Raw genomic sequence first — 15076 nt, forward strand, 5'->3', positions numbered from 1 at the left:
CATCTATACAATATTAAAAAAAGTTTAGAAACGCATACTGTCTCTGCACAGTTTAAAAATATACTGTACATAATTCAAATACCCATGAAATTAAAGCATTCTGGGGAATAGAACAAATTAATCCAAAATGGAAAGAAAAAAATGTGGAAACAAGATTAGCTAAATCTGAGATGCTTTGGATATACAGATTAAAGACTCTAGTTCCCCATGGTCTTAACAGTGACTTCGAAATTAAGTGTTTTTTATAGGGGTGAGCGGGTCCGATCCGAGTCAGGCTCGACTTTTCCCGCCTGACTCGGATCTGAAATCGAGGCAAAACGTCATCATCCCGCCTTCCGAGTCTCGCGGGTTTTGGATCCTATATAAGGTACCCGCGTCGGCACCATTTTCTCACTCGGCTGTGGACAGTGAAGAGGGAGGGTGGGAGTTAGGGCTGTGTAGTGTAGTGTAGTGTAGTGCTGCTGTTGTCCACTACTTCAAAGTCCATAGGGGCTGGCTGTGTTGTGCTGTGCTGCTGTTGTTAATAGGGGCTGTGTCCACTACTTCAAAGTCCATAGGGGCTGGCTGGACTGTGTTGTGCAGTCAGTTCTCCATAGGGGCTGTGTCCACTCCAAAGTCCTGTGCAGTGTCCCAGTCCTAAAGGGGTGCTGTAGTGTTGTCCAGGGGGTGCTCTGTCCATCAGGGGTGCTCCCCCCAAGTGCTAAAAAAATAATATATTTTCTGTGTTTGTGAATTGTGTGCGCAGTAGCCGCACGTGCATCAACAAAGTAGTGCCAAGCGTGCGCCTGTGTCATAAGTAAAGGGCCGGCTGGCTTGACCGTTAAAGGGTGCTGTAACCCCCAAAGTACACTCCAGTCCAAACTAAAAAAAAAATTATTTTCTGTGTTTGTGAATTGTGTGCGCAGTAGCCGCACGTGCATCAACAAAGTAGTGCCAAGCGTGCGCCTGTGTCATAAGTAAAGGGCCGGCTGGCTTGACCGTTAAAGGGTGCTGTAACCCCCAAAGTACACTCCAGTCCAAACCAAAAAAAAAATATTTTCTGTGTTTGTGAATTGTGTGCGCAGTAGCCGCACGTGCATCAACAAAGTAGTGCCAAGCGTGCGCCTGTGTCATAAGTAAAGGGCCGGCTGGCTTGACCGTTAAAGGGTGCTGTAACCCCCAAAGTTCACTCCAGTCCAAACTAAAAAAAAAAATATTTTCTGTGTTTGTGAATTGTGTGCGCAGTAGTCGCACGTGCATCAACAAAGTAGTGCCAAGCGTGCGCCTGTGTCATAAGTAAAGGGCCGGCTGGCTTGACCGTTAAGGGTGCTGTAACCCCCGAAAGTACACTCCAGTCCAAACCAAAAAAAAAATTATTTTCTGTGTTTGTGAATTGTGTGCGCAGTAGCCGCACGTGCATCAACAAAGTAGTGCCAAGCGTGCGCCTGTGTCATAATTAAAGGGCCGGCTGGCTTGACCGTTAAAGGGTGCTGTAACCCCCAAAGTACACTCCAGTTCAAACCAAAAAAAAAATATTTTCTGTGTTTGTGAATTGTGTGCGCAGTAGCCGCACGTGCATCAACAAAGTAGTGCCAAGCGTGCGCCTGTGTCATAAGTAAAGGGCCGGCTGGCTTGACCGTTAAAGGGTGCTGTACCCCCAAAGTACACTCCAAACCAAAAAAATATATATTTTCTGTGTTTGTGAATTGTGTGCGCAGTAGCCGCACGTGCATCAACAAAGTAGTGCCAAGCGTGCGCCTGTGTCATAAGTAAAGGGCCGGCTGGCTTGACCTTTAAAGGGTGCTGTAACCCCCAAAGTACACTCCAGTCCAAACCAAAAAAATATATATTTTCTGTGTTTGTGACTTGTGTGCATCAACAAAGGAGCAGCGCGAAGTGTGCGCCTGTGTCCCATAAGTAAAGAGCCGGCTGGCTCATTTCTTAAAGGGTGGTGTAACCCACAAAGTGCACTACTCTCCAGCAAAAATAAAAAAATATTTTCTGTGTTTGTGTGCGCTTTAGCCGCACGTACATATCAATATAACATAAATGGAGGACCAAACTTTCTCCGATAAAAATAAAATAGGGAAAGATCAAGAACCACTTCCTCCTAGTGCTGTTGCTGCTGCTGGGAGTTGTTCATCATCCCAGAGAGGAAGTAGGAACATCACTACTTTTACTAAACAATTGACCCTCCAACAGTCCCTAGCGATGAGGATGAAGTACGACAGCAGTCATCCTGAAGCAAAATGTATAACTGAGGCCTTGACTGCTATGTTGGTGTTAGACGTGCGTCCGGTATCCACCATTAGTGCAGTGGGATTTAGACAATTGATGGAGGTAGTGTGTCCCCGGTTCCAAATCCCGTCTAGATTCCACCTGCATCCTCAAAGCAGCAGCGACAAGCGTGCGTCTGTCTGTTAAAGGGTGGTGACACCCTCAAAGTGTGCTACACAAACAATAAAAATATTGTTCTTTTTTTTTCTGTCTTTGTGAAATGTGTGGGCTGTAGCCGCACCTGCATCCTTAAAGCAGCAGCGACAAGCGTGCGTCTGTCTGTTAAAGGGTGGTGACACCCTCAAAGTGTGCTACACAAACAATAAAAATATTGTTCTTTTTTTTTCTGTCTTTGTGAAATGTGTGGGCTGTATCCGCACCTGCATCCTCAAAGCAGCAGCGACAAGCGTGCGTCTGTCTGTTAAAGGGTGGTGACACCCTCAAAGTGTGCTACACAAACAATAAAAATATTGTTCTTTTTTTTTTCTGTCTTTGTGAAATGTGTGGGCTGTAGCCGCACCTGCATCCTCAAAGCAGCAGCGACAAGCGTGCGTCTGTCTGTTAAAGGGTGGTGACACCCTCAAAGTGTGCTACACAAACAATAAAAATATTCTTCTTTTTTCTGTCTTTGTGAATTGTGTGGGCTGTAGCCGCACTTGCATCCTCAAAGCAGCAGCGACAAGCGTGCGTCTGTCTGTTAAAGGGTGGTGTAACCCTCAAAGTGCTCCAAAAAATAGAAAACTATTTTTTTATGTGTTTGTGACTTGTGTGCGATGTAGCCGCACGTGCATCAACATAGTAGCAGCGCCAAGCGTGCGCCTGTGTCATAAGTCAAGGGCTGGTTTGGACATCTGGTCCGGACTGAAGGACGTGCCAACAATTTCTGACAAGTCTACTGTCACTGCATATGATACTGTCCTCAAAGCAGCAGCGACAAGCGTGCGTCTGTCTGTTAAAGGGTGGTGTAACTCTCAAAGTGCTCCAAAAAATAAAAAACTATTTTTTAAATGTGTTTTTGACTTGTGTGCGATGTAGCCGCACTTGCATCCTCAAAGCAGCAGCGACAAGCGTGCGTCTGTCTGTTAAAGGGTGGTGACACCCTCAAAGTGTGCTACACAAACAATAAAAATATTCTTCTTCTTTTTTCTGTCTTTGTGAATTGTGTGGGCTGTAGCAGCACCTGCATCCTTAAAGCAGCAGCAACAAGCGTGCGTCTGTCTGTTAAAGGGTGGTGACACCCTCAAAGTGTGCTACACAAACAATTAAAATATTGTTCTTTTTTTTCCGGTCTTTGTGAAATGTGTGGGCTGTAGCCGCACCTGCATCCTTAAAGCAGCAGCGACAAGCGTGCGTCTGTCTGTTAAAGGGTGGTGACACCCTCAAAGTGTGCTACACAAACAATAAAAATATTCTTCTTCTTTTTTCTGTCTTTGTGAATTGTGTGGGCTGTAGCCGCACTTGCATCCTCAAAGCAGCAGCGACAAGCGTGCGTCTGTCTGTTAACGGGTTGTGTAACCCTCAAAGTGCGCTCCACAAACAATAAAAATATTCTTTTTTTTTTTTCTGTCTTTGTGAATTGTGTGGGCTGTAGCCGCACTTGCATCCTCAAAGCAGCAGCGACAAGCGTGCGTCTGTCTGTTAAAGGATTACATCGGTGACAGTATCCAAGTAGGCATGTCAGACAGTCCATACCTGTACTGGCAGGAAAAAGAAGCAATTTGGAGGTCCCTGTACAAACTGGCTCTATTTTACCTGAGTCGCCCCCCCTCCAGTGTGTACTCCGAAAGAGTGTTTAGTGCAGCCGGGAACCTTGTCAGCGAAAGGCGTAGGAGGTTGCTTCCACAAAATGTGGAGAAGATGATGTTCATAAAATGAATTATCAACTCTTCCAGGGAGACCAGCCTCCAGAATGTACAGAGGGACCTGTGGTTCCAGCGGGGACGAATTAATACTCTGTGAGGATGAGGATGTACACACTGAAGAGGGTGAGGAATCGGTGGATGAGGAGGATGAGGATGACATCTTGCCTCCGTAGAGCCAGTTTGTGCAGGGACAGATTAATTGCCAGCTTGTTTTGTGGGGGCCCAAACGAACCAATCATTTCAGCCACAGTTGTGTGGCAGACCCTGGCGCTGAAATGATTGGTTTGTTAAAGTGTGCATGTCCTGTTTATACAACATAAGGGTGGGTGGGAGGGCCCAAGGACAATTCCATCTTGCACCTCTTTTTTTTCTTTGCATTATGTACAGTTTGGGGCCTAGTTTTTCAAACTGCCATTCTGTCTGCCACTGCAGTTTCACGCCTAGATGGGTCACGTGTTTGTGCCGCCCACTCGTGTCGCTTAGCATAGTCATGCAGCTACCTCGGTGCAACCTTTTGGACATAAAAACACTATTGTGAGGTGTGAGGTGTTCAGAATAGACTGGAAATGAGTGGAAATTAAGGTTATTGAGGTTAATAATAGCATAGGAGCAGAAAAACCTACAAATTCTGTGATTTTAGCTGTTTTTATGCTTTTTTTCAAAAAAATACAGATCCAAAACACAAAACCCAGAACCCAAAACACGGAAGGGTGGTTTTGGCAAAACCAATCCAGATCCAAAACACGAAGAAAGATCCAGATCCAAAACCAAAACACAAAACACGAAAAGTGGCCGGTGCACACCCCTAGTTTTTTATAAATTAAAAACACGTCTTTTAAGAAACCTCTTTTATTATCTTATTCTCCTGTATTTTATTCTTCTATTCTTTTGTCCATATTTAAATATCCTAAATGGTTTTAGTATTGATGTATTCGATTTATGAATATTTTATGTGTTTTTTATGTACATTTATCTTTTTATGTTTCATGTACTCCCGGCCCCGGAGAAATCATACAAAAAGTGGATTTTAATATGAAGAAAACATCTATGAGGTCACATTGTTTAATCAATGTGACATTCTTGAAAATTATGTGAATCTTTTATATTGCTTGTAAATTTTATATTGCCTGTACAATATGTAAACCACTGAATATAGGAAATTCATGAGTGGCATTTCTTCTGGTTAACTTCCGGTTTGCGTTCCACAATTACATGTGGAACGCAGGACGCGATTTCCGGTGATAGATTACCAGGTAGGCACTCCATGTTGGGAGCGCCTCATAACATCCGGTGTTATACTTCCTGGTGTGCGCGCTTGACAACATCCGGTGACGGACGTCCGGTCATGGCGATGTCCGGAGATCCTACTGCACCTATGTTCCATGGTTCAATTAAGGTAATTCAAAGGGGTATATAAAGGGGGTCTGTATTGTTGTATCCCAATGCTTCTGAGGAAGAGCCATTCAAGGTTTGAAACGATTTAAGCTAAGGATACAAGGACATCACCGGCAGTGGCTGAATGTTGGACACCCCGTTTATGAGCTCCATTTCAGGTTCCCGGGACCCATTATAGAAGACTCCATCTGTTCCATCTTTTGAGGGATGTCCTGACTGTGCCCTGTTTCCAGTGAACCATGCAAAGAGTTCACCTATGGTGATATATGCTGATTTTGTGATGTTTTAATGTGAGTGCAACTTGTAGAAATAAATGTTATTGTTTTTTATGGGTGTAGTAGGTATTACTGTCGGCCGCATGGCCGGTGGTTCAAAACCCGACAGCGGCAGCCCGGCAAGGGTGAAGATCCCGATCGTTCCTAAGGTAAGTATCGCTAACCTAACCGTAACCCTAACCCTCCCTTAGGGGTGCCTAACCCTAATCCGATCTAAGTGCCTAAACCTAACCCCCCTTCCCCGCTGCCTAAACCTAAGTCCCCCGGGGGTGCCTAACCCTAACCCCCCTTTCTTCTAGCCTAAACCTAACCCTCCTGGGGGGTGCCTAACTCTAAGTCTCCCCGGGAGCCCTAAACCTAACCCTCCGCCCCCCCCCCCGTGGTTCTCCGTGCCCGGCTTACCTTCGTTCGGTATGCCAGGTGACGGTCTTCCAGCGTATGGTTAATGACAGGCGTCGAGTTTTCGACGCCTGTCATTAGTACCACACTGGGATTAGAGAGCCTGGGAGCTGGCGGTCGGCATTTAGACCGTCGGCTTACTGACTACATCCCGTTTTTTATGGCAATGTTGCGCTATTAGTTTCTCTCTTCTTTTTGCATTGAGATACTAAACATCTGGAAAGAACAAGTTACTTCATAACCACACCAATTGAAGAATAGAGACGTTTACAGAATTTATATTTTTTTGAATCCCAAAGGAATTGTTCCCTTTAGGTGTGGACTTGATTATCATATGAGCACTAAAGGAGTCTTGTTGGAAAAATAAGAACTAATTTCCAGGACCTCAGAGGATGTGTAAAAACAAAATAGTTTTTTTTACGGAAGTTGGATTTGCAGCAGCCTAACTAACCACGAACACCCTCACACTGTGCAATCCCCACCCAAGGAACCACTTTTAAATGTCTTGTGGCCTGACACCAAACCCTCTGTTTGCATTAGAGAAGAAGATTTATTACTATGCCTCACTCATTTTCATTATACAACGCCCCATCTCTCATCAGAAGTAGCTATATTATTACAGCGGCTGTCGTCTTGGCATTCTGATCCAAAACTAGTGCAACAGTGCAGAAATAGTTGCAGGACATCATTAACAGGTTATTGTGGTATTTGCGTTGTACGTCTGTATTATTGCAGCTTCATACATCACCATTTCAGTGTATTATATTTTCTTACATGTTCAAAACAAATAGAGATTCCAACAACAACAAGATAATCCTGCCACAAGGAGATTGAACACAATGGTCCTTATACATTACCTTTATACAATATTCCAAGTAATTAAAGACCGAGGCTTTGAGAACGAAAATTTCCCCTCTGACCACAGAATAAGGTAAAGTGAGATCCACAAAGAATGGCTGAAAAACTCGAAGGTATGTAGAAGACGAGAGCCCGAAACCACTGGGACCCATACAGAAGGCTCCTCCGTTCCAGTCTGTGATGGTGTGTGGGGCAGCATCTTGGAAGGCAACACTGCCAGAGTCTCTGAGTGAAAGTAGGTTAGAAGAGAAGAATGACATATGACAATCTTATTTCAAGTTCACTAGGCCTGCACAGAACTATGAGAAATGAACGGGAGAATTTGCTGCACAATGTGACCCTTGTACAGCAGTGCCCTGCTGAATGCAGATTCCTGTCAGTCTGTTGCTGTTTGGGGGTGGCAGCTGATGGAGATTTCCTAGCCTCTTCCTCTCATCCGTGGTGGCCGGCTTGCGTGACCCCATGGATCACTTAGCCAGCTGATATTCCTGCAGATTATCTGATGCTGCGTTGGACCCAGGTGCCTGTGTGCCACGAGCACACTGCGCCCATTATAGATATACCCCTGCCTGTGAGTCATAGAGCAGGCATGACCATCGGTGGGTGAAACTATCAATGGTTTTCTGTTGATGGTTTCATACCATCAAAGTTAACCACCAATGGTACCATCAATGGTGACCATTGATAGTTAACCCACCGATGGCCATCCCTAGTTTAGCATAGTCACCTTTCAAAATATGCAACACTGAATTAAAGACTTCGGGGCTGGTTCTGAGTCCGACACATATCTTTTTTCAGAAGTAATAGAGAGTTTTAGCATACGTTTTTTCTTTAATATCTGATCCGCCATGTTTGACTCCTACCTTAACAAAGGCTTTTAATCATTTCAATATAGAGAGAGCAAGCACTGCCACTACTTTTCCAGAATTTTAAGTTAAGGATGATCTGGAGCCTACCAACTTAAAATGACACCACCGCTCAGTCCTATTCTATTATAATTTACTTCTTGTCATTTTAAGAATTATATTAAATTCAACATTTCATCAAGATAATTGCACTGTGGGTCTCATTCAGACCCGCTCGCAAGCGCTTGAGCGCTCGCAAGCGGGTCGATGTTGGGCCCTGCGCACGCTCCGGGGCTCACTACAAAAGGGGCGGCTGTCGATTGTGATCGACAGCTCGCTCCGTTTTGTAGGCGGGGTGGGTGAGCCAAACGGAGGCGTTCCCGACGGAACGCCTGCCGTTTGGGGGCGGCCCCACTGACATCACTTGTGATGTCAGTGGTGAGCTTCCAGCTCTATTAGAGCCAAAAGCGCACTGGGGCTTGCGGCAGATGATACCCTACAACAAGGGTCTCGTCGCAAGCCCCGATGGTCACGATGGTCTTGACCATCGCGGCCATCAACCTGGCCGCTTGCTAAAGCTGTGGGTGGACACCCACAGCCTAGCGAGCGGCCAGGAGGCCGTCTCTTTTCAGAGATGCGGCTGCCCTCATTCAGAGCGAGCGCTCGCATTTTGCGAGTGGCTCTGAATGAGGTCCTGTGTGTGGATATTTCGCTCTCCTATTCACATATGCCATTTAGGAAACACTGGGATAAATTGAAAAATCTTCATACACCTAAAAACCATCATCTGTACATAAGTCATCACCAAGGGCCTGATTCAGTACGGATCGCAACTGCGATTACGCATGCAGTCTCACTGTGATGATATGCTAATCCATTGCGATCGCTATTCCATTGCAGCACTACATAAGGACGCCCACCTTACCTTACACACATCCGTAAGACTTAGCTAGACTATGAAACCATCAGTACAATCGGGTACCATCGCAGCCTCACGCACACTTGCACAAGCTCTGACCTTACGCGGAAATTGCTGACCTTCCGGTACGCAGTGAGAGCTCAGGCTGCATATGGCATCGCAGTGGATAATTTATGCACGCCTTGCGATGGCGTTCAAATACACTGACATGCCTGTGTTTCGTCAACCACCCCTCAGTCACCTTCCACAAATGGTACTTCCTGTCAATCACTGTGCAATGGGTCTGCGTAGTCTCTGTGATCACAGTGGCTGTTTCGTGCACTCCCATGCATGCACAGAATGCAACAATTGACCGATTGCGTGAGTAATCGCAGTTGCGATCCTTGCTAAATCAGGCCCTAAGTAAGCAGGACACCTGAGGGGCTGTATTAAACCCTGAATACTTCAACAGTTTTCTGTTATGTATGTATTACTTATCCCTACTGTTATCCACCATCAGGATTAATTACATTTTATTACACTATTGTAGCCTTCCCTTTGTCTTTTTGCATACAACCGGACACATTGAAAAAGGGAACAAGGGAACTTTTATTTATGTATTTGTCACATAGATACTACTGTGTTATTACTAAGGTTTAACTGTATATTTACTAAGGTGCGGGTTTTTAGAAGTGGTTTTGTTGCCCATAGCAACCAATCAGATTCTAGTTATTACCTTCTAGAAGGTGCTAGATAAATGTTAAGTAGAATCTGATTGGTTGCTATGGTCAACAAAACCACTTCTAAAAACAAGCACCTTAGTAAATATACCCCTTAGCATCTTTGAGGGAATCCTGCATATATATTTTTACACCTAAGTTCAATGATAACTTTAGGCACTAGATGGCAGTAGAACCACACCTCAGCATAGCAGTAAAAAATAATAGTGAATTTCATATGATTTATTATGACATATACAGTATAATACATACATAAATAAGAGACTAATACAATATTGAAAAGCGACTATGGGCCTGATTCAGAGATACACACAGATGTGGCCGCGGTTGCATCTTTTTCAGCAACAACGTTTGCGTCTTTATGCTAATACCATGACAATTCCCAGTCTACCGGGGCCCTCACTGGCTGTTCCATCGTAGCAGATGCAACATTGAAGATTGCACCAGACCTATTATACTGTACATACAATTTGCCATCTGCGTATGGCCTCCTGTGTCAGCGCAGCATGCGTTTTTTGGCGCAGTCACTGTCAGCGACATAACCACAATATGCCCGCATCTGGCTAGTCACCTCCGTTACTTCCCTGGAGCCAGTGTCTTAGGGCCTGATTCGCTTCCCAATCTTTTGCACTGGCTCGCGCACGCGCACTGCATATGCATGCACAGAATGCTAAAAATTGTCCAGCTACGAGCGAATGCTTCCTAGCGAGCGGGTCTGAATTGAGCCCTCAGTTCCAAACCTCAATCCTCATTAACCAGCATAATCCATGTATGGAAAAAGAGAGACGTCCCCGCTTGTAGTGGAGGCTACGCACTTGGTCCTGAAACGACTATGTACTTTTTAAAACTATGTATAATATAATTGTTTAGCTGAAATATGCACAAATGTTACAATTATCACTCAATGAGATTGCAGGACTGCTGACAACGGACAAGACTGGGTACAGGTGTGGCAGTCCTTCCACAACTGGAGCTAACTGGCGTGAGGTTGCAGAAAGATGACATACACAGAAACAACACAAGCAGCGGTAGGTCACTATGGTATGATGAATGTCTAGGGTCTATAGTGCAGCTAGGATACTAGACAGAGACTGACTAGACACAGGGTACGAGCTGCAAGGCAGGAGTGACCAGGACTGTGATATGCAGGATTTCAGGCAAGACTGGATTGGCAAGACAAGACAGGAAAGACTAGACTGACATGGAAAAAACAGGCGTGACTGGTCTGACAAGGACAAGACAGGCAAAACAGGACTAGAGGGCTGAGCTGCGACTTGAGATGGACTTGAGTGACCTTGAGGGCCAATGCCTCTTGCATGCATTACTGACCCGAGCTGTATCCAAGGTCACAGCATTGGATCATCTGTGCTACCATCATCTGGCTGAGTGACCATGGGGTCATGCAAGCTGGCTGTCGCAGATGCGCAGAGGCCAGGAAATCTCAGTCAGCTGATGGAGATCCTGGCCTTTTTCTCTCCTCCCCCCCCCCCATCGCTGGCAACACAATTCCATTTTTGCGAAACGGAGGCTACAGGCCCCTGCTTGTCACTCCTGCTTCTTATCACAGCCCCCTGCATCTCACCAAAACTCCCTGCTTCTCACTCCTGCCCCCTGCATCTAACCAATGTCACCACATCCCCCAGTACTGCTTCCCTGCAGCTTTCTGTGGCCTGGCCACTGGGATGTGCCGGGAAGGGCAGGAGGATCATGAATGAGAGATTTGTATTGCAGCTACCGTAAACATTATCCCCGGGCTGGGACACCTGTGCATAATTTTGCAGCCTCATGCACCCCTCTGTCCAGCTTCTGAACATGACAATGAGCATGTCCTCTTTGCACAATGTACCCTATGTTTCCTGGGCTTCCTGTTGAGCTTCCTTGCCTTGGTGGTCCTGTCTTAGAAAAGTATTGACTTCCATGGGTGGTGCCTCCTATTCATCCAGGGCATGTGGCTGAGTGGGTACATCAAATTGGAGAGGGAACACTTTGCAGTGGAGGAGTTGTGGCAGGAGTACACCTTCAAGTTCAGCATAGGGATGGACATCGGAATTTGATAGTTACTAACCATTGATGTCTTTGTTCTGATGGTAGTGTTTGTACCATTTGATGGTGGCGGTCCGATGCTTTCCACCATCAAATGGAAATCATTTGATGGTGTTCCAATGCTTTTTTTGTTTTTATTAAATTCCTGATAGTTATGCCTCCCATGGCTCCTTCCTGGCTAATGTGACTACATCAGGGCATTTTCATGAGAGAGAGAGAGATGCGCCAAATCAAATATACCTCTAATTCCTTCGTATTCTTTTGCTCATCAACTTTTAATAACTTACCCCACAGCTACCAGTTTCCATATCCAGGTTTCAGGGAAGTATGTTCTAACTTTTTCTGTTCTATCCACCTCTGCCACTTCTGGGATTATATTCACTTCCGGCTCGATACCTGATGCCTCTCCTGCAGGAAAAAATAAATGAATATATGGAATTATTTCTAATACTGAGGGAAAAACTTACAGTTTCTCAATTCATTGGGATGTATCATGCTTACATTACTCTAAGGACCTGATTCAGATCTTCAAGCAATGCTAATATTCACGCAGTTTGAGCGATTGTTAGCCACTGCACATGTGTGAAAGCCACACTGCTCATGCACAATGGTTTGCGATCATACACACACAGAGAAATCACTCACAAAGTGAGTGACAGGCTGTCAGCGTTTGGGGGAGGTAACGCTGGGTGGTTAGGAAAATGCAGGCATGTCAGGACCATTCAAACACTTTTTTAGGATGTGCATAATTTTGCCACTGTGTCCTTGCTCGCAGCAGGAAAGCCCTCTGCGTGTCTGGAGACCTGCTGTATCTGCAAAAGCTTAGACTTAGACAGAAGGCTAGTGGCCGCCTGATCTGGGTTTGACGTTTCCGATGTTTCCAGTTTTGTGAGTGAGAGGTCGATGTTAGATGCTTTCAGTGGGTGTCTCTAAGTACTGGATGGCGAGTTAGTCATTAGCATATTTTTGCAATTGCAATCTGATCGCAGCTGCGATGGCATTTGAGTGCATATATACAGTATATCAGGCCTAAGTGGAGGAGCTGATATAAATGAGCAAAAGAGAGATTACACTAACCTAGGCTTTTTGTGTGTGATATACTACGTTTTTCCGAAGGTCAGTAATAATTACCCTGTGGTCTGAATCAGTAGACTTGATATGATAAACTATTTACTGGAACAGCTGGCCTGTAACCCTTACCAAAAAACACCTTCAATGAAAAAACCCGTTAACCTTAAAAACACTTACTTAAATCTATAAATAAAAACAGAGACACCTGTAATCAGTGTTTAAACAAGTCATGTGTGTTTTATATGCAAAATCAATTTTTATAAATGACAGATGACAATGAAATATGCAAAAAACAAACAATATTTATTTTCTTCGATAAACTTCTGTGCATGGCAGTAAATTATATATATTCAAGGGACAATATAAAACCATAGCGTTCCTGCCTCACAGCACTCCCTGTGCTTGCGTGGGTTTCCTCTGGGTACTCTGGTTTCCTCCCACATTCCAAAAATATACTGGTAGTTTAATTGGCTCCCAACAAATTAACCCTAGTGTGTGTGTGTGCATGTGGTAGGGAACATAGGGCCTGATTCAGACCCACTCGCGAGCGGCTGTCCGCTCGCAAGTGGGTCGATGGTGTGCACTGAGCATGCGCACGACGGAGGGAGCTCCATCGTGCGCATGCTCGAGACGCGACGAGCGAAGGACTTTCCTTCGCTCGTAGTGTCTGATCAAAGGGGTCGTGCTGTCGATGTTGATTGACAGCACGCCCCCTTTGGTGGGCGTGCCGGGGGCGTGCCTGCCAGACGGAGGCGTTCCCAAGGGAACGCCTACCGTCAGAAGCCGGCCCCACTGACATCACTAGTGATGTCAGTGGGAGTGATTTTGGCTCTGATAGAGCCAAAATCACTCCTGGCCTTGCGGTTGAGAAACTCAACCGCAGGCTTCTGCTCGCACTGGCGATGGTCGCGATGGTCAAGACCATCGCGACCATCATCCTGCACGCTCGTATAAGCTGTGGGTGGTGACCCACAGCTATACGAGCGTCCAGGAGGACGCTCCATAATTATGGAGGTGGGCCCTGATTCAGAGCGAGCGCTCTGGTCAGAGCGTCCGGCTCTGAATTAGGGCCATAGACTGTAAGCTCCACTGGGGCAGGGACTGATGCGAATGGCCAAATATTCTCTCTGTAAAGCGCTGCGGAATATGTGTGTGTTATATAAATAACTGATAATAATAATGATTAAGGTCATATGTTCCCAAAATTGGTTGTATCTTTCCAATATATGGATTATAGATTTCATTAACAGGATTAATATAAATATAAAATCTATAACAATATATAAAAGATAGCCGGCTTTAAATCTATAATCCACATATTGGATAGATACAACCAATTTTGGGAAGATATGATCTTAATAGGTTTATATTGTCCCTTGAATAGATATCATTTACTACCACGTGCAGAAGTTTAGTGAAACCAAATATGCTAAAAAAAAATTTCATTGTCATCTGTCATTTATAAAAAATGATTTTGCGTATAAAACATACATGACAAATGTTGTAATTTCACACTATGGTTGAGCGCTTGGTATTTTTGATTTAAAGACAATTGTGACATTGAGGGTTGATACCCCTCATACCTATAGCAACTCCATCAACAAGAGTGTTTTTTCCTGGAGCGCATAAACACACACAAATCATTGATCCATTCAAATAAGTCATCAATTTTATTGATAACATAAAACTATAAATTATTTGAAGTGGCAAGGGGAAAATAGGAGCAGGCCGATCAATGTGCTAATTAGAAGGAATTGCAAATTGTGCATCTGCAAAAGTCGTAAAACATCAAAAAGGATTGTATTCAACCATCTCCAAAATAATGCACAGCTAGCAACAAGCTCTCCTTCATATTATGCTTATAAGGTAAGGCCCATTCGGTAAGATTGTATTGGAGGCCTCAACACTGGACGCTAAGGACTACAAGCCACCGCCACCCCACCAAAACTACCCAAAACCTAAACTAACACAATGTCCAGAAATCTAAAGAAAGTACCTACAAAAGAGGAATACTTTCATCAGTCAAGTGTACCCAGTGAGGCCGGTAAAGATGGACATCATGAAACTGAATAAGAGGATAGTGATCAAGAACCCCCCCCACTTCGAGACAGCAGAAAATGGGCCTCATCACAGTTAACTTTACAAAGGCAAAGTTGATGACAGCGCCCCCGAGTGGCAATGCTAGAACCATTTAGTCAATATGTCAGACCAAACTTCAGGGCCAACTACCCAACAACCAAGTCAAGTTTTGGATGACTGCTCACCATAAGGCTAAAGACTTCTGCTTCCCAGAATCGATAACCCCTCAAATGCACAATGACATCAGGAACCCTGTAACGCGTAGCAGCCTCAAATATTTTGCTACAAAAAGAATCCCAACACAAACTTTGGAAACCCAACCATCGTATTCTAGCAGCAACCAGGAACTGAGTAG

At 44.8% G+C, this 15076-nt stretch overlaps 1 protein-coding gene across 1 annotated transcript in view; it reads right to left on the reverse strand.

Moving 5' to 3' along the window:
* Positions 1-15076, reverse strand: part of LOC148518849 (alpha-2-macroglobulin-like) — a 177233-nt gene that overhangs the window by 70175 nt on the left and 91982 nt on the right. Inside the window, exons 18-19 of the mRNA XM_088476972.1 lie at positions 11859-11979; positions 7045-7270 (exon numbers count right to left, since the gene is read on the reverse strand). Coding sequence (XP_088333098.1) covers positions 7045-7270; positions 11859-11979 — 347 coding nt within the window. The remainder of the gene's footprint in view (positions 1-7044; positions 7271-11858; positions 11980-15076) is intronic.

Source organism: Taudactylus pleione, unplaced genomic scaffold (assembly GCF_031769625.1).
Source record: "Taudactylus pleione unplaced genomic scaffold, aTauple2 ptg000198l, whole genome shotgun sequence".
Lineage (NCBI taxonomy): Eukaryota > Metazoa > Chordata > Amphibia > Anura > Myobatrachidae > Taudactylus > Taudactylus pleione.